General features: G+C 43.8%; 1 protein-coding gene across 1 annotated transcript in view; it reads right to left on the bottom strand.

Annotated features, from left to right (window-relative positions):
- The window catches only part of pcdh15b (protocadherin-related 15b), a 1,048,074-nt gene that overhangs the window by 202,797 nt on the left and 824,364 nt on the right, over positions 1-20,913 (bottom strand). The window contains exons 24-25 of the mRNA XM_041210329.1: positions 17,898-18,038; positions 17,639-17,751 (exon numbers count right to left, since the gene is read on the bottom strand). Coding sequence (XP_041066263.1) covers positions 17,639-17,751; positions 17,898-18,038 — 254 coding nt within the window. The remainder of the gene's footprint in view (positions 1-17,638; positions 17,752-17,897; positions 18,039-20,913) is intronic.

Here is a 20,913-nt window from a genome sequence, read left to right as displayed (position 1 = left end):
ACAAGTGGTTACATGGGTGAACACATTTTGTCACTTCATAATGTGAAAATATATTCACTTTCAGTGAATAATGTGTAATAGTGTCTGTTAGCTTCACTGACAGGCTTTGCGAGTTCTCCCCTCCCCCTGCATCCCCCACCCACAACTAGCTGTTCACCTGCACACAGCTGGACCACAAGTGATTCTGGAGGGAGAAGGCCTTTTGGAGCCTTGTGCAAGCATTCCCCCACGCACATGGATCCTGCATCTGTCATACTCACCTCACTGTTCTGAGCATTTTCAGTGCTGCCTGCTGGGGTTCTCTTTCAGTTGTCCATCTGAGCTGACCTGCATCTCCACCCACCCAATGATCGCACTCCCATGCAGCACCCGTGCCCATCCAACACAAGACTCCAATTGCTTTCGATTTCTGCGAAATGGTAGTTGTCAAGTATATCGTTAGCTCCCCCATCCTTTCCCCTTACCCACCCATGTCCTTTCCCCCATCACTGTGGATCCCCCGGGCATCACCTTCCACCTCCCCATCATCACCTACCAACCCAAACTCTTATCATTCCAGGATTTCCAGAGGAACATTCCCTGCCTTCCTGAAGATCCCAGCCCCATTCACATGGACCTCCCTGACCTCCTCCTTCCCATCTGCAGGGTTCGGATCTGCCTCTGAGTCCCCACCAATCACCCTCACGGTCCCTTTTACTGTTAATGGCGCACCCTCACCCTCCCACCGTACTGGTTCCCTCTGCCCTCTCTTACTTCCCATTCCCTCCATCATGCCCACCCTCAGTTCGCTGCCAAGGCGGCAGTCCTCGACTCCACAGACCCTTCCCTTGTACGTTCACCTGGACATCCCCCAGCTCCCCCCTTACTCCCTCTTTCACCCTTACTCTCTTCTCCACCCTTACTCCCTCCTCCTCCATGGACACCATCCCCCCTCTGAACTCCCTTCTCCCACCAACACCTTCCCCTCTCCAAACACCCTCCTGCCCCCAGACACCTTCCCCTCACCAAACTCCCTTCTTCCCCTGGACACATTCCACCCCCCCCCCCCTCCGAGCTCCCTCCATTACAACTTCCTGCCCTCTTACACCTACCTCCCCATTTGCAGCATTCTCCCTCATTACACCATCCCTGTCCTGTACTTCCTCTTCTCCCCGGAAGCCCTCCTTCCTCCTCCCAACCTCACCCCCCCGTGTGTCCTGATGAGTGCAAGACAAAAAGCTTAGACATGTCTCTTTTTTCAGCAATACTCAAGTTCTGTATTTGTATTCAGTTTTATTTTAAATGTCAATGGTCCCTAACCAGATTGTAACTCAAAGGTTACGGGGAGAAGGTGGGAGAATGGGGTTGAGAAACTTAACAGCCATGATTGAATGGTGGAGCAGACTCGAGAGGCCGAATGGCCTAATTTCTGCTCCTATGTCTTATGGTCTTATGGTAACATGAGTCCAGTTAATTTTCTGGTCATTGGTTACCCCCAGAAGCTGATAATGGAGGGATTTGACCATAGTAATGACATTGAATGTCAAGGCAAGGCAATTGGATTCTCTCTTGGAGATGGTCATTATCTGGCACATGTAAAAATGCCCATTTTCCAAATTTTACTGCATGTGGAACCAGACTGTTTCATTATTTTACGAATTGTGGATGGTACTGAACACTTTGCAATCATCAGTGAACATCCCCACTTCTGACCTTATGGTGGAGGGTAAGTTTTTGATGGAGCAGCTGAAGGTGATTGGGCCCATGACTCTACCCTGAGGAACTTCTGCAGCAATGTTCTAGGGCTGAGATAATTGGTCTCAAACAACAACAACAGTCTTCCTTTATGCTAAGTATGGCACCAGCCAGTGGAGAGTTTCCCCCCACTATTCTCATTGACTTCAATTTTGCTAGGGCTTCTTGATGCCACACTTAGCCAAATACTGCCTTGATGTCAAGGGCAGTTACTCTCATCTTACTTCTGGAATTCAACTCTGTTATCCATGTTTGTACCAAGACTTTAATGATGTCTGGAGTCAAGTGATGCTGGTGGTAGCCAAACTGAGCATATGTGCCATTTATTGCTGAATAAGTAGCGTTTTATAGCACTGTTGATGACACCTTCTGTCATTTTCCTGTTGATTGAGATTAGACACAGGGGTGGTAAAATTGGCCAGATTGGATTTGTCCTGCTTATTGTAGACAGGACAAAACCTGGGAAACTTTCCACTTTGTCAGCTAGATGTTATTGTTGTAGCTATAATAGAACAGCTTGACTAGGGGCATGGCTAGTTCTGGAGCACAAGTCTTCAACACTACAGTTGGGATGTTGTCAGGATCCATAGACTTTGCTGCAGCCAGTGTTCTCAACCATACCTTGTTATCATGTGGAGGGAATTAAATGGCTGAAGTCTGGCATCTGCACTGCTGGAGGCCTCAGGAGAAAGGCAAGATCTATTATTCATTTGGTACTTCTGGCTGAAGATGGTTGTGATGCTTCAGCCATATCCTTTACACTCACTTGTTGGGCTCTGCCATTGTTGAGGATGGGGATGCTAATGCAGCATCCTCCTTCCATTCTCTCTCTTCAGGTACCATGCCCTGAAAAGGCTTTGGCAGCCATGGACTTCTGAGATTGATCCATGGTCTTCTGTGATTGGTCCTTGGTTATGCTAGGCTGTAGTTTTGCCTTCTGCAGATGGCTGACCAGGAATCTCACCTGCTCTTACTGACTGTCATTGGTGTATCAGAAGGACTTACAGATTGAGAATCAACCTTGTGACACAGCTTCCATGGCCATCACTTCCTGAAGTGGGACTTGAACCCGGAGCTCCTGGCCCAGAGGTAGGGAAGCTACCACCGTGCCACAAGACCTCCTCCTCCATTAGTTGTTTAAATATTCATGACTGGATGTGGCAGGACTACAGAATTTGAATCTGATCTGATGGTTTTGAACCAGAGCTCAGTTTCACCACGTACACCTGGTGCTCTTCTACAGTCTGCAATGAATCATGATTGGTCGCCTGACTTGATGGTAATGGTAGATTAAGAGAGGGATATGCCGAAACATGAGGTTACAAGTTGTGATTTAATACAATTCTGCTGCTGCTGATGGCTCACAGCACCACATGGATGCCCAATTTTGAGCTGAAAGATCTGTTACCAAGCTATTCCATTTAAGCACATGGTGGGGCCACATAATATGATCATGGGTGTCCTCAGTGCAAAGAACAGGAATAAGTTTGCACAAAAACAGTGGTGCCATGGTCAATACCATCATGAGTGACGGTAGACTGGCGAGGACGAGTTCAAGTATGATTTTCCCTTATGCCAATTCTCTTACCTGCAAGCCCATTCTGGCAGATAAGTCCTTCAGCTGTCCAGCTCAGTCATTAGTGGTGCTACTGAGTTACTCTTGACTCTTGGTGGCAGACATTGAGAGTGATAAGGGCACACATATTCAGTACTCAACATGGAGGAAGACTAATTCACCAGCTGAGGGAGGGCAGTAGATGGTAATAACCAAGTGGTTTCCTTGTCCATATTTGACCTGATGCCAGGAGATGCTATGGGTATCCAGGCTATTTATCACTGTGCCATCATCTCTGTCCATCCGGTGTACAGGGTGTATCCATGGATGGTGATGGAGGAGTTTGGGATGTCATTCTATGAATATGACTAGGTCAGGTTCATGCTTGACAAGTCTGTGGGACAACTTTCCCAATTTTGTCACATATCATCAGATGCTAATAACAATAATGATTCTGCAGGTTTGACTGGGTTTGGCATGTCGGTCATGTCAGAATGCAATGTCTAAGTCAATGCCAGGTGGCCTATCTGATTTTATTCTTATTATATATTTTTGTCACAGCTGGATATAACTAAATGGCTATACAGGTCATTTCAGATAACACTTAAGAATTAAAAGCAAAAAAACTGCGGATGCTGGAAATCCAAGACAAAACCAAAGATACCTGGAAAAACTCAGCAGGTCTGGCAGCCTCTGTGGAGAGGAGTACAGTTAACGTTTCGAGTCCGCATGACTCTTCAACAGAACTAAGGAAAAATAGAAAAGGGTGAAATATAAGCTGATTTAAGGGGCGGGTGAGAAAAGGAGAGCTGGATAGAGGGCCAGTGATAGGTGGAGATAACCAAAAGATGTCACAGACAAAAGGACAAAGAGGTGTTGAAGGTAGTGATATTATCTAAAGGAATGTGCTAATTAAGGGTAGAAAGCAGGACGAGCAAGGTACAGATAGCCCTAGTGGGGGTGGGGTGGGGTGAAGGAATCGAAGAAGGCTAAACGGTAGAGATAAAACATGGATGGAAATACATTTAAAAATAATGGAAATAGGTGGGAAAAGAAAAATCTATATAAATTATTGGAAAAAACAAAAAGGAGGGGCAAAATCGGAAAGGGGGTGGGAAGGGAGGAGACAGTTCATGATCTAAAATTGTTGAACTCAATATTCAGTCCGGAAGGCTGCAAAGTGCCTAGTTGGAAGATGAGGTGCTGTTCCTCCAGTTTGCGTTGAGCTTCACTGGAACAATGCAGCAAGCCAAGGACAGACATGTGGGCATGAGAGCAGGGTGGAGTGTTGAAATGGCAAACGACAGGGAGGTCTGGGTAATGCTTGCGGACAGGCCGAAGGTGTTCTGCAAAGAGGTCTCTCCAATGTAGAGGAAACTGCAGTGGGAGCAACAAATACAGTAGACTAAGTTGAGGGAAGTGCAAGTGAAATGCTGCTTCACTTGAAATGAGTGTTTGGGCCCTAGGACGGTGAGGAGAGGAGAAGTAAAGGGGCAGGTGTTGCATCTTCTGCGGTTGCATGGGAAAGTGCCGTGGGAGGGGGTTGAGGTGTAGGGGGTGATGGAGGAGTGGACCAGGGTGTCACGGAGGGAACGATCCCTATGGAATGCCGCCGGGGGGATGAAGGGAAGATGTGTTTGGTAGTGGCATCATGCTGGAGTTGGCGGAAATGGCGGAGGATGATCCTTTGAATGCGGAGGCTGGTGGGGTGATAAGTGAGGACAAGGGGGACCCTTATCATGTTTCTGGGAGGGAGAGGAAGGTGTGAGGGCGGATGCACGGGAGATGGGCCGGACACGGTTGAGGGCCCTGTCAACGACCGTGGGTGGAAAACCTCGGTTGAAGAGGAAGGAGGACATGTCAGAGGAACTGTTTTTGAAAGTGGCATCATCAGAACAGATGCGACGGAGGCGAAGGAACTGAGAGAATGGGATGAAGCCCTTACAGGAAGCTGGGTGTGAGGACATTTAAGAGTCAACCACATTCCAATGTCTGTAGGTCTGGAGTCACATATAAGCAAAATATGAATAATGATGGCAAATTTTCTCCCCTAAAGGACATGAGTGAACCAGTTGAGTTTTTATGATAATCCAATAGTGTCATAGTTGCCATTACTGATATTAGCTTCTTTTTTCCTTACATATTTGATTAACTGAATTCCAATTTACATGCTGCAATGATTGAATCTGAATGATTAGTCCAGGCTTCAGGATTACTTGTCCAGTAACATAACCATTATGTCACTGATGATGGGCAATGGGTGAATGGGATTTGGTAAGAATTAGGATATGAGAGAGAGAGAGAGAGAGAGAAAAAGAGTGAGTGAGAGAGAGGGAAAGGGAGGTCAAGGGTCTGGGAACAAGTTTTTTTTAAATCAATCTGTCCACTTATCACAGAATCACACAGTGCAGAAGAGGCCCTTCGGCCCATCAAGTCTGCACCAACACCTGAGTAACACCTGACCTAGCTACCTAATCCCATTTACCAGCACTTGGCCCATAGCTCTGAATGTTATGACGTGCCAAGTGCTCATCCAGGTACTTTTTAAAGGATGTGAAGCAACCTACCTCCACAACCCTTCCAAGCAGCACATTCCAGACTGTCACCACCCTCTGGGTAAATAAGCTTTTCCTCACATCCGCCATAAACCTCCTGCCACACACCTTGAACTTATGTCCCCTCATGACTGACCCTTCAACAAAGGGGAACAACTGCTCCCTATCCACACTGTCCATGCCCCTCATAATCTTGTACGTCTTGATCAGATCGCCCCTCAATCTTCTCGGCTCCAACGAAAGCAACCCAAGTCTATCCAACCTCTCTTCATAACTTAAATGTTTCATCCCAGACAACATCCTGGTGAATCCCTTCTGCATCCCCTCCAGTTCAATCACATCCTTCCTATAATGTGGCGACCAGAACTGCACACAGTACTCCAGCTGTGGCCTCACCAAGGTTCTATATAACTCCAACATGACCTCCCTACTTTTCTAATCCATGCCTTGACTGATAAAGGCAAGTGTCCCATGTGCCTTTTACACCACCCCACTAATATGCCCCTCCCCCTTCAGAGATCTATGGACACACATGCCAAGGCCCCTTTGTTCCTCAGAACTTCCTTGTGTAATGCCGTTCATTGAATACTTGCTTGTCAAATTACTCCTTCCAAAGTGTATCACCTTACAATTTTCAGGGTCAAATTCCATCTGCTACTTATCTGTCCATTTGACCATCCCATCTATATCTTCCTGTAGTCCAAGACACTCAAGCTCAATGTTAACCACCCGGCCAATCTTTGTGTCATTCTCAAACTTACTAATCCTACCCCCCACATAATCATCTATGTCGTTTATATAAATGATGAGTAATAGAGGACTCAGCACAGATCCCTGTGGTACGCCACTGGACACAGGCTTCCAGTCACTAAAGCATCGTTCTGTCACCACCCTCTGTCTCCTACAACTAAGCCAATTTTCAATCCACCTTATCAAATTACCCTGTATCCCATGTGCATTTGCCTTCTTTATAAGTCTCCCATGTGGGACCTTGTTAAAGGCTTTGCTGAAATCCATATAAACTACATCAACTGCACTACCCTCATCTACACACCTGGTCACCTCCTCAAAAAATTCAGTCAAATTTGTTAGGCATGACCTCCCTCTGACAAAGCCATGCTGACTATCCCTGATCAAACATTGCCTCTCCAAGCAGAGATAGATACTCTCCTTCAGAACTTTCTCCAATAGTTTCCCTACTACTGTTGTGAGACTCACTGGTCTGTAGTTCTCTGGCTTATCTCTACAACCCTTCTTAAATAGCAGAACCACATTAGCTGTTCTCCAGTCCTCTGGGACCACCCGGTGGCCAGAGAGGAATTAAAAATTTGGGTCAAAGCCTATGTGATTTCCTCCCTTGCCTCCCTCAGCAGTCTGGGACACAAATCAACCTGACCAGGAGATTTGTCCACTTTTAAGCCTGCCAACACCTCCAATACCTTGTAACTTCCTATATCAATTTGCTCCAGAATCTCGCAGTCTCTCTTCCCAAGTTCCATATCTTCATCCTTATTCTCTTGGGTGAAAACGAATGTGAAGTATTCGTTCAACACTCTTCCGATGTCCTCTGGCTCCACCCATAGATTGCGCCTTTGGTCCCTAATGGGCCCTACTCTTCCCTGGTTATCCTCTTCCCATTGATATACTTATAGAATATCTTGGGATTTTCCCTACTTTTACCAGCCAGAGCTTTCTCATATCCGCTCTTTGCTCTCCTAATTGCTTTCTTAAGCTCCACCCTGCACTGTCTGTACTCCACTAATGCCTCTGCTGATTTGTTTCCCTTGTACCTGCTAAAAGCCTCTCTTTTCCTTCTCATCGTATCCTGAATATCTCTGGTCATCCATGGTTCTCTGGGCTTGTTACTCCTTCCTATTGCCTTGGAGGGAACATGTTGAGCCTGTACCCTCCCCATTTCCTTTTTGAACGCTCCCCCCACTGCTCCTCTGTAAATTTCCCCACAGGTAGCTGTTCCCAGTCTATCTTGGCCAGATCGTGCCTTATTTTATTAAAATCCGCTCTCCCCCAATCCAAAACATTTTTTTGCAACTTGTCTATTTCTTTGTCCATAACAAGCTTATCTTGGGTTATCCTTAGCACAGGAAATCCAGCAGAAAGGTAAGGGGAGAAAATGCCTTATAAAGAGGAAATATAACCCTCAAAGAGTTTGGCACCTCTTCCCCAACCTCCATCCTCTGACATAAAACAAATTACTGTTCTTGTAACTGAAAATGTGCATTTTTATAAAAGTATCTGATTCAGAGGCTGACATTCACAGAGCTGGTAGAAAATCAAATTCATCATGAGGGGAATGCTGTCAAGAAAGTCTATTACTGTTTGTTGTGCTGTATTTTTTAGATATACACATAAGCGCAATTCCATCTTAATTGGTCCGAAGTTGGGTATAAATGGGTATACCAATCATACCTATCCTTGCCTATTATACAATAGTTGGTAGCAACCATTTCATAAAATGGAAAATTGCTTCAAACATGAAGTCTTGAAGAATGTGTCCTCAGGACTCCTAGTTCAAGAGAATGATATGTCTAATGTACATTTAAATATAATTTAAAGAGATAAGGCTTAAAATTCCACAGGAACCCTGCAAACCATTCTCCAGTAACTCTGGCAGGAGATTCAGGGAATGGCTGAAAATGACAATTTCTCTGTGGTTTACAGTAGCAGAGGGAAAACAAAAATGGTGTCAAAAAACTCGCATTTAAAACCCAAATCTGCTAGTTCAACTCTCCCAGTGAGCTGTGTATAAAGAATGCATAGGTCGGAGGCAGTACTACAATACTGCAGCACCATTTCTCCAGCCTGCACTCTCATTGTGCATAGCTCCATGTTATGGGATTTTTAGCATCAACCCAGGCCTCTGGAACAAGCAAGAAAATTCTCTGTTTAATGTTTCATCCTTCAACAATGCACTCCCTCATTATTGCACTGGAATGTCAGTCCAGGTTATAAACTCAGATCCTGGAGTGCGACTTGATCATACTTCTTTCTGAAAGGCATCCTGATGGACAGAATTCCTTTTTTTTTAAACAAGCAATGAATTATATAAAACTGTAAATGTATTTTTTAAAATAATGTACTACATGATATACTTTACAAATGATGGCCTTGACCAGAGTTTACAAATTATCTCGAGACAGCTTTTAGAAATTTGATCTTTTAAGATTCGATGTCAATCCAATTCAATTAGTATCTTTCATTTAGAGGCTATTGTTAATGACATTATTATAGTCTTTAGCTTTCATAGAAATAGGATTTATGGATTTTTTTGAGTTATTGAGAAAGTATCTTTTCTAATTAGCTTAATTAGTTCATGTAAATTAGTTCTAATTAGTGCAATTAATAAGTTATCCCTCTTAGCATAATTATATATGAGCCTAATTAACATAAACATTCATTGTTGTAATTATTAATAAAAATGTGCTACTTCTCCTGATGCAAAACCACATACTTTCTTCTCCCTTACACTGTCAATTTTTGAAGGAAGATTAAAAATAAATATTTTTAAATTTAAGAATGATTTAGCAAACAGGCATGGCTGCACTAAATCATACTCAATATGATCCCATGGATCACCTCATCCAGATGCCCATTCTTGATATGTGGTTCAAGATGATGTCAGTAGGCTAACTGATCATTGTCAAAGACAACCCACACATCCACACTTCAACATAAGCCATGGATAACAAACAGGAATAGGTATTCTGGCTGACTTTAAGTGGAATAGCCCTACTGTTGCCTTGCCTGATATCAACAACTGCAAAATGTACAATAAATCTGGGGCTTTCTTTGTCTACTTAATGTACCACTTAGTTTAATGTTGAAATTATTAGGATGGCTCCATTACAGATTTACCAGTATATTCAAACCAAGGAATGGTTTAATATTGGAGAAGGGAAGAATCAGGCAAAGAACAAGTCACACACAGAAAGCATAGGTTTTATTTAAAGTGAGTTTGAAGATTAATAACTTAAGCATAAGATAAGGGCTGGATTGTCAAGAGGTCTAGGAACATTTTTCTTTATCCACCTGTCCACCTATCTTCAGATATACTTAAAACAGAAAGACCAGAGGAAGAGTAGAGGGAGAAATGTATTAAAAGGAGGGAATAAAGCCCTAAATAGGTGTTTAGCATCTCTACCTGTGCCACAACCCCCACCCTTTGCACACACAACCAATAACTGAAAATTTGTATTTTTGATAAAGTATTTGTTGCAGAGACTGACATCCACAGAGATGACAAAATATGACAATATAAGATGTAATATCCGTATCAATTTGAAAAAAAGTCCACAGTTTAACAGTGAATGTTCAACTTTTGTATCAAGTATGCAAATGGAAGTATCCTTTTCCCACATCATCAGCTTAATAAAGATCGAGATAAACATCGAAATCTGCAATATACATCCTTCAGCTGTGAGGGTCGATGAGCCATAATGTAAATTTCTCAATGACCCTTGCAAACACTCTTCTGTGAGTAGCCAACAGAGATTCTTCTGGAAGAAAAGATGGACAATGCCAATCTCCAGTGACCAAATCTAACAAGCTTGAGGGAACTTTGGGGAGTGGAATCAAGTTCGAAATTAGAACATTCAATATTGAAGCAAATATTGGTATGTGTGGGACTTGATCATGCTAATTCTTTTGAATAAAAAGTAATTTGCATGAAATTTAAAAATTAGTAAGTAGAATGTGAAGGTATTGGAGTCAACACTGGGACAAAGCTAATTAAAAGACATTTTTTAAATTTGTTCACGGGATGTGAGCATCGTGAGCTAGGCCAGCATTTGTTGCTATCCCTAATTGCTCTTGAGAGGATGGTGATGAACCGCCTTCTTGAACTGTTGTAGTCCAAATGGTGTAGGTATACCATAATGGTGTTAGGAAGGGAGTTCTATGATTTTGACCCAACAATAGCGAAGGAACAGTACTTCCAAGTTAGAAAGGTGTGTGGCTTGGAGGGGAACTTGCAGGTGGCAGAGTGCCCATGGATCTCCTGCCCTTGTCCTTCCCTGTCAAAGAAGCCTTGGTGAATTGCTGCAGTGCATCTAGTAGAAAGTTAGCACTGCACCACTGTGCATTGGTAGTGGGGGGAATGAATGTTTAAGGTGATGGATGGGATACTGATCAAGCAAGCTTCTTTGCATTGCTGATGTCACGTTTCTTGAGTGTTGCTGTATCGGCACTCATCCAGGTAAGTGAAGAGAATTCTATCACATTCCTGACTTGAGCCTTTTCGATGGTGGAGAGGTTATATGGAATCAGGAGGTGAGTTACTCTCTGCAGAGTTCCCAATGAAGCTACAGTATTTATATATCTGGTCCAGTCAAGCTTACGGTCAAAGGCAACGCCAAGGTTGTTTATAGCAGGGTTTCAATGTCAAGGAGAGATGGTTTGATTCTCTTTTTTTGGAGATGGCCATTGTCTGGCATTTAAGTGGTGTGAATGCTACTTGTCACTTATCAGCACAAACTTGGATGTTGTCCAGGTCTTGCTGCATCCTGGCATCAGCTGCTTCCATATCTGATGATTTGCAAATGGTGCTGAACATTATATAATCATCAGCAAACATCCCCACTTTTGGCTTACTGATGGAGTGGGGGTCATTGATGAAGAAGCTGAAGATGATTGGGCCCAGGGCACTACCTTGAGGAACCCCTGCAGCATGTCCTGGGCATGAGGCGATTGGTCCGCACCAACCACAGTCATCTTTCTTTGGCTAGGTATGACTCCAGCCAATGGAGAATATTCTCCTGATTACCACTGACTTCAATATGCTGCTTGTTGCCACACTTGGTCAAATGCTATCTTGATGTCAAAGACAGTCACTTTCACTTCACCACTTGAATTGAGCTCTTCTGTTGCGTTTGGAAATCAAAAGGGTCATCTGAACGTGAGTGCAATTTGAATCAGACAAATACATCAAGCATTCATGTATACCAAAATATAATTTATGTCATCATCATAACCAAATATTTTGCATTTTTACAACAACTTCTAGTGGACTGTATGGGGAAAAGTGGAAATGTTTACAATTCAGCCAGTTGCTCAACATGTAATAGGTCACTATGGAACAATTTGAAAAGTCCTCTACAATTTGTTACAGCATATTGACTTCCTGCATAGTTCTATTAGTTAAACATAATTATCCACTTAAAGCTAAGTGGTTACCTGTTAGATTGAAAATACATTTTAGGAATTCAAGCTTGCTAGATTCAGTAACTGCAAAGTTGTTCATTTTTTGGATGTTCTGAATGAAGGATTGCAGATTCCTTACAATAAAAGCAATAAAGCTTGTTATAAGACTCCCTGGATTCTATTATTTGGCTCCATTGACATTCTAAACATCTGGCTAATGTATCCAACACCACAGGTAATAATAGTCAGTTGACGCAGTACTGAGCTTTCCAGAAGTTATCATTGCTTCCATGATCCATTCACTATCAGCAATGACCTTACACTCACATTGAGCATGGTATGGACACAAATCATATCCCCTGTGCACCCATATGTGATGAGACACCATTCAATTGAGAGACCAGGAGAATAAAAAAAAACACCAGTCTTTCTTTCGATACCATGCTGTAGACTCATACAAACATTCTGCTCAAAGAATATATTATTGCAAAGCAAAGGGAGCGACGTGGGAATACTTTCCCTGTACCCTGTTTGTGATGAAATTATTAATTCATCAAAAAAGAACAGATTGATCATTTTGTTGTACATATCACACAGAGCAAAGCTTTCCTTTGTGACCATTGCAACAATTTAAAAAAATGGCCACAGTGCAACATCTAAATGAATAAAGCTACAAACTGCCCATTCATTGTTGTGAAGCTGTGCCATTTAGGACATCTATTCAAACATCAGGGGATTCGGTGGTCCAGTATGTAACTGACTTCTATTTGTACATTTTGAATTACTGATCACATTAGAATAAATTTATTGATAATACCATAATGATATAATTATAAGAACTGAAACAGGCAAGGCAAGCTAAAATACTCCAACAGCATTTTTTGGTATATTAAAATATTAAATATTATTTCAACTCAACCTTCCAGAGTACATTAATTAGGTCATGCATGGCAACTTAAACATCAATCTGACACAAAATCCAAAAGAAAGCCCAAACTGGGATTTTGGGTCTGCTCCAAAATTAATGCAGCTGGTTCTTTATAAATAATGAAAGCATATGGGAGCAAAAGTACAAAGCAGTCGGTGAGCATTACTATTCTGCTTAGGAAGAAGGATGCATCAATATACAGCCAGGGAGGTTTGTCTATCAGCTTACATTATTGGTACTCTTCTTCAGTTACAATGGCATGAATTTGGGATCTCTGAAGCTAAAATCCTCCAAAACATTATATCCTCAACTATAATTTTGGTTAAAAGGTTAAATTAGAAACGTGTGTGAACTGTTCAAAGATTATTACAAATAATGCATTGAATTCTTGGATTTAACTTTTTATTAATATACATCCATTCCTCAGTCATTCATCACGATGGGCCCTATCTTCCCAGCATTGGTAATCACTGTCCATTTGCCATTCTGCTCCTATTTTTTTTTTACAAGGTGCCAGAGCTCTGCATTTCTGGCCTGAACTTCCAAGGTGGGACTATTCAGAAAGGCAGAGTGTACCTTGGATGCCTACTTCAGAGGACAGAATCATTGGGAGAAGCCAGGCTGTGCTGTCTTTTCGCAGCACTAGTTGCCGTATTTTGATAAGTCTTCATTCACTAACACAGTGAAAAGCTTTGGGACAATAAATAGCTTTTAATTCTGTTAGTGAAGGAGTTTGAGTGAGGAAAGTGGGCAGGGTGCCATCTGGGTAGGGTGGGAGAGTGGGAGAGTGGTAGAGTGGCAGGGTGATGAATGGCAGGGTCGTAGGTGGCAGGGTGATGAGTGGCAGGGAGGTAGGTAGCAGAGTGGCAGGGTGGTAGCTTGGTAAGTGACAGAGTGTTTTTTTTGTTCATTCATGGGATGTGGGTGTTGCTGGCTAGGCTAGCATTTATTGCTCATCCTTAATTGCCCTTGAAAAGGTGGAGGTGAGCTGATTTCTTGAACCACTGTGGTGTAGGCACATCCACAGTGCTGTTAGGGAGTGCTGTTCCCATGTATCTGCTGCCCTTGTCCTTCTAGATGGTAGTGGTCATGGGTTTGGAAGGTGCTGTCTAAGGAGCCTTGGTGAGTTCCTGAAGTGTATCTTGTAGATAGTATATATTTGTGAATGGGCTGCCAATCAAGTGGGCTGCTTTGTCCTGGATGGTGTCAAGCTTCTTGAGTGTTGTTGGAGGTGCACTCATCCAGGCAAGCAGCAACTATTCCATCACATCCCTGACTTGTGCCTTGTAGTTGGCGGATAAGCTTCGGGGACTTAGGAGGTGAGTAACTTGCCACAGGATTCTGAGCCTCTGGCCTGCTCTTGTAGCCACAGTATTTATATGGCTAGTCCAGTTCAGTTTTTGGTCAATGGTAACCCCCAGTAATGTTGATAGTAGGGGGGTACAGCGATGGAAATGCCATTGGATATCAAGGGGTGATGGTTAGATTTTCTCTTGTTGGAGATGGGCATTGCCTGGCACTTGTGTGGCACAAATGTTACTTGCCGCTTGTCAGCCCAAGCCTGGATTTTGTCCGGGTCTTGCTGCATTTGGATATGGACTGCTTCAGTATCTGAGGAGTCGTGAATGGTGCTGAACATTGTACAATCATCAGTGAACATCCCCACTTCTGACTCTATGATGGAAGTAAGGTCATTGCTGAAGCAGCTGAACATGGTTGGGCCTAGGACACTACCCTGAGGAACTCCTGCAGTGATGCCCTGGAACTGAGATGACTGAACCCCAACAACCACAACGTTCTTCCTTTGTGCTAGATATGACTCCAAACAGCGGAGAGATTCCCCCGATTCCCACTGACTCCAGTCACTCTCACTTCACCTCTTGAGGTCAGCTCTTTTGTCCATGTTTGAACTAAGGCTGTAATGAGGTCAAGAGCTGAATGATCCTGGCGGAACCCAAACTGAGTGTTAGTGAGCAGGTTACTGCTAAGCAAGTGTTACTTGATAGCATTGTTGGTGACCCCTTCCATTACTTTACTGATGATCGGGAGCAGACTGATGGGGCAGTAGTTGGCTGGATTGGATTCTTCCTGCTTTTTATGGATGGGACATATCTAGGCATTTTTCCACATTGCTAGGTAGATGCCAGTGTTGTAGCTGCACTGGAACAGCTTGGCTAGTGGCACGGCAAGCTCTGGAGCACAAGTCTTCAGTACTATTGGTGGAATACTGTCAGGCCCATAGCCTTTGAAGTATCCAGTGCTTTTAACTGTTTCTTGATATCACATGGCATGAATCGAATTGGCTGAAGACTGGCATGTGTGATGCTCGGGACCTCCGGAGGAGGCCAAGATGGATCATCCCCTCGGCACTTCTGGCTGAAGATTGTTGCGAATGCTTCAGCCTTATATTTTGCACTGATGTGCTGGGCTCCCCCATCATTGAGGATGGTATATTCGTGGAGCCTTCTCCTCCAGTGAATTGTTTAATTGTCCATCACCATTCACAATTGGATGTGGCAGGACTGCAGAGCTTAGATCTGATCCATTGGTTACGGAATTGCTTAGCTCTGTCTATCGTTTGCTGCTTATGCTGTCTGGCATGCAGCTAGTCCCGAGTTGTAGCTTCACCAGGTTGACACCTCATTTGTAGGTATGCGCGGTGCTACTCCAGGCATGTCCTGCATTGAATCAGGGTTGATCCCCTGGCTTGGTGGTAATGGTAGAGTGGGGGGTATGCCAGGCCATGAGGTTACATATTGTGATCAAGTACAATTCTGCTGCTGCTGATGGTCCACATCACCTCATAGGTGTCCACTCTTGAATTGCTAGGTCTGTTCGAAATCTATCCCATTTAGCATGGTGATAGTGCCACACAACACAATGGAGGGTATCCTCAATGTGAAGACAGGACTTCGTCTCCACAAGGTCTGTGCATTGGTCACTCCTACCAACACTGTGCTGGACAGATGCATCTATGCAGACAGATTTGTGAGGATGAGGGCAAGTATGTTTTCCCTCTTGTTGGTTCCCTCCATCTGCTGCAGGCCCTGTCTAGCAGCTATGTCCTTTAGGACTCAGACAGCTCGGTCAGTAGTGGTGCTACCTAGCCACTCTTGGTGATGGACTTTGAAGTCCCCCACCCAGAGTGCACTCTGTGCCCTTGCCACCCTCAATGCTTCCTCCAAATGGTGTTCAACATGGAGGAGTACTGATTCATCAGCTGAGGCAGGTTGGGGAGGGGGCAGAGGGTGGTGGGCATGCTATATGGTAATCGGCAGGAAATTTCCTTGCCCATTTTTGACCTGATGGCTTGAGTAGGGTGGCAGGGTTGATAGGGTGGCAGGGTAGTAGAACGGCAGGGTGATAGTTGGCAGGGTAGCAGGTGCCAATGTGGTAAGGTAGCTGAGATAAAAGCAAAAACCTGCGGATGCTGGAAATCAAAACAAAACTAAAAATACCTGGAAAAACTCAGCAGGTCTGGCAGCATCTGCGGAGAGGAGTTCTGTTGAAGAGTCATACAGACTTGAAACGTTAACTGTGTTCCTCTCCGCAGATGCTGCCAGACCTGCTGAGTTTTTACAGGTATTTTTATTTTTGTTTTTTTAAGGTGGCTGGATGGTTAAGGTGCCAGTTGCATAGGGTGGCAGGGTGGGTAGGGTTGGGTCAGGGGGGTCAGGGGCAGTTGGAGGATCACGGGGCCAGATGGTCCGGGGGTCAGATTACTTTTGATGATGAAAGTTAGTTTACAGAGTTTAGAAACATTCATTCCTTTTGAGCTTGTAATTGTATATGCTTATGTGAGTTCAGGATGAAGTGTCAAGAATATATGCTTGGGAGAGTGGGTTGGTTATTTTGGTTGACAGACCTATTGAAAAATTATTAGATGGAGAAGAAATATGGTATAGCAGGAATACACAGAGGAAAGATCAAAAGGACCTGGGGACAGTCAGCCAGCCAGCTAGGTCTAGCGAGGAAGCCTGGCCTAACAATGGCAAATTCTATCATCTCAGTCCAGCACTGGTCAGAATCAAGAAAAGTTTTGCAAGTCTATTATTTTTTGTATTCTTAAGAAGGGCTCAGTAATCAATCAAGATTAGTTTGAATTTTATCTGTTATCTTAAGTGTGTTAGCCATGGCCTAGTTGGCAGTATTCTCACCTCTGAGTGAAAAGGTTCTGGGTTCAAGTTCCACTCTGCAGACTTGAGCACAACCATCTGAATTACACTCCAACACAATACTGAGAAGTGCTGCACTGTCTGAAGTGGTGTCTTTCGAATGAGACATTAAACTGAAGTTCTGTCTGCTCTCTAAATAGAGATTCCCCATTTCGAAGAACAGTAGGGGACCTCTCCCTGGTGTCCTGGCCAATGTTTATTCCTCAATTAACATTACAAAAACAAATTATCTAGTCATATTCACAGTGCTGTTTATGGAAGCTTGCTTTATGCAAATTGGCTGCTGGGATCCCCACAAATACAACAGCGACTACTGCACTTCAGAAGTACTTCATTGACTGTAAAGTGCTTTGTGAAGGGTGCTATATAAATGCACATCCTTTTTTCTTATCTGTTCATTTGCTCTCTGTAAACAGTGACAAGTTAATGAGTTAATGAAACACAGACCAGAGAATATCCTTCTGATTGCACATAACCACATGTAAAATGCGAGTTTAATTGTTCCCTCCCTGAGTTTGTAAGTGTATATAAGTACCTGTAATCTTCCTGTGTAAAACGTGGAATTACTGATGGCTGCAGTACAGTAATGTCTACTATTGTAGTAGTAAACCTCACTGGTTCTCCATCATCATATGCAACGACTGCCAGCTAAATGAAACAACAGAGAAAAAGAAAGTCAGAAACACTTTTCAACTTTAAATGCTTCACAAAACAAAATAAAAGCAACAGTCAGCTAAAAAATTACAATGAAACTCAGCTTGTTAAACTGGATACTGGAATATTAGACTCATTACCTTGAAAATTGTACTAGGCTCCTCATTGAGATTAACTCTGGTAAGCACTCGTCCTGTGTCTTCCTCCACTTCAAATATGCTTGCACTATATGGAAATTCAGTCATATTCACTTTATATCTAATCCTGCTTGCTGGACTCCCCTGTATTTAGGATTAATGTAGAAAAAAGTACAGTGTAAATTAATTAATGCAAAATGGGGTTAACATACATAGCTTGCTTATTTTAACTGCTTAAAAGTAACTAGGATGAGAAACATTTGCTCATGACAGGGGTAAATTTCTTTATGAACTGACCATTCATAAGCCATTTTTGAGACCTTACAGTGTAGAGACTGGCTGGCATGTTTGCCTACATAATAGTAATTACATGTAAGAAGTAATTAACTGGTTGGTGAAGTGCTTTGTGATACCCTGAGGATATATTAGAGCACCATATAAATGCAAGCTATTTTTGACTTTGTGTTTTATAGTATTGAAAATACACTTGGGGCAGAACTTTCCCCCTGTCGGAGGGGAAGTTCAGCAGCGGGCGCATGCAGGCACACCTCCGATCAGCGCCCCCAACTGGGGGCGTGCTGCCATTTTACGTGGGCAAGCCAATTAAGGCCCACCCAGCGTGACGTCCGCCAGGAAGCACTATGCGCTCCCTGTGTGGGTGGGGGGGATGCCCTAAGCCGAGAGTGCGCTCTTTCGCGCACGCGTGTGAAAGAGTGCACTCGTCTCCCTGAGGCTAAGTGCTGCCTCAGGGAGATCGATGCCAAATTCAAAAATGTTAAAAATAGAAAAATAAAATTCCCCTGACATGTCCCCTCATGTGACACTGTCACATGAGTTGGGACATGTCCATCATTTATAGTGAAACTTTTATTAAATTTTTAAAAGCCTACATGAAACCTCATCTCGCCCATGAATGAGGCTCCATGCTTTCTCTGAAGCCTGCCAGGGCTCCAGGCCTGCCCGCCAACCTTAAGGTTGGACGGGCAGGTCCTTTAACTACTGCAATTACTTTTTAAATGGCCTCAATTGGCTATTGACAGGTCGGCGGGTGCACAGCTTATTCGGCTGCGCCCCTGCCGACCTGAAAATTAAATTGAAACGGGGTGACATCGGGAGTTCCGCCTGACATCATCCCGTGTCATTTTACGTGTTGGCGTGTGAGTCCCGCCCCCTGCACACCGACAGGGAAATCCTGCCCATGGAATTTAACCAACCTTTACCCAATGCATTTGATTTGGTTATGCTGACAGATCATCCCAACTGCTGCCATTGTACATCATTTAAGAATAAATATGTCAAATTCAAATTAAGATAACATATGAAAAATGCAAATAAAAAAAGAAAAGATTTCTTCACAGGTAAGTCAAGGAAAACAGAGAGAAAGAACTTCAAGCAAATTTAATCCTGACCCAAGTTAGTTAACAGATTTGAAAAACTTTTATCAGTATTAATAGCTATGTTTTCTACTTCATGTGCACAAACACACGCAACCCTAAAATGGAAAAACATTCCTTCAAATCTTATTGTCCAGCGCCTCCTTTGATTACAAATTGGCTATAATTATCAGTGGCAGATTGAAATTTATTCCCAGTGTTATGTAATTTTTCTTCTCCAATTTAATAACCTGTCCTCGTGGCTTTTGACAAACAGACCCAACTCCATGGAGGTAAAATTAACCCCACACGTGGGTGGGTTTTGGTCAGGTAGGAAGTTAAATATTTAAATAATTTTAAACCCAATCTCAACGCATCACAAATCCATCCACTTCCAGTTTTAACAGAGGTGGGATGAGGAGGAAAGCAACTAACCCATTCACAGGATTCATTATTTTAATGACACTGCATGCCTGAGACTTTTATTCTCTTCCAGCTTTAACAGTGGCCGGCTGGGCACCCAACATCTCAGGAAACCCAGCAGTTCAAGGGAGTTGGGGACTACTGGATGGAACAGGTAAACACCTTTACAGCACAGCTGTGGCCCAAGAGGAGCAGAAGAACCTTCCGCTGCCCGTCCAAGCTACCTTATTAAACTCCTCACTGATTGGACCCCATCCCCCGCCATGATCCGACACCCACCTGATGTCCTCCCTGACCTTTGATCCCCTCTGAATCTTCTCCTTCTTCCTCCAGTGCATCGCTGCAATCTTCTCCATGGGGACCCCATGATCTATTACCCTCCCGTGAATCTCTCTGGGCACCCACCATGATCTTTTTTCCTCTTTCCCTAATCTCTCCAGGCCCCCCCATCAATATTTCTTTGACACTTTATCTCTCTGGGTCCCCTCAGCAATATCCCTTGACCCCTAATCTCTACAGGCCCCCACTCCCCAGTGATCTCCTCCCCTAATCTCTCCAGATCCCTCAGTGATTTTCTCCCCTCTTTCCTCCTCTGTCCATTCCCTCATTTGATCTCCCACTTGACCCCCAATCTCTCGGCGCACCCCCCCCCCACTCATCGATGACCCCCAAATACCATTTCTCCTAACATCTCATTGATGTGCCTGCCAATCCTGATCCCTCTGAGCATTCCCCCACCGCCCCAAATTGAAGGCCCCCTGACTGCGCCCTCCTTCCTCTGCGCTCCTCAGACACAGCCTGGTGCTACAGGCCTACATACCTACCTGCCTGCCTGACATGCTCTCAGTCTGGATCATTGCAGCTGGGTCACAGATTCCAAGATTCCTAATCTGGTTCTCCTGCTAATTCCAGCAGGACCTGAGGTAAACCTGTTCTTTTGGGTTTGCTGATTGTTAAACTGCGCCCCCATGCAACTCTTTCCCGGCTGTCCTTAAATATTGGGGCCTGTGTCACTGTCTGGCTTGTGGAAAATCTAATTAATTTTATGTTTAGAGTTTCATCAAAGCAAACAAAGTGTATTAAATCATGGCCCAAATATTCCGGTCTCCTGAGGGCACTTGAATTGCGTTGGGCCTCCTGCATGAAAACGACCCAGGGTTCCCACCGGTTCTCCAATGGCTGGGGAGCCCCGGTTGCAAGAACAAATCCCAGGCAATTTTCCA

Source organism: Carcharodon carcharias, chromosome 17 (assembly GCF_017639515.1).
Source record: "Carcharodon carcharias isolate sCarCar2 chromosome 17, sCarCar2.pri, whole genome shotgun sequence".
NCBI lineage: Eukaryota > Metazoa > Chordata > Chondrichthyes > Lamniformes > Lamnidae > Carcharodon > Carcharodon carcharias.
Note: the sequence above shows the minus strand (reverse complement) of the source record. Positions and strands in the feature narration are given on the sequence as shown.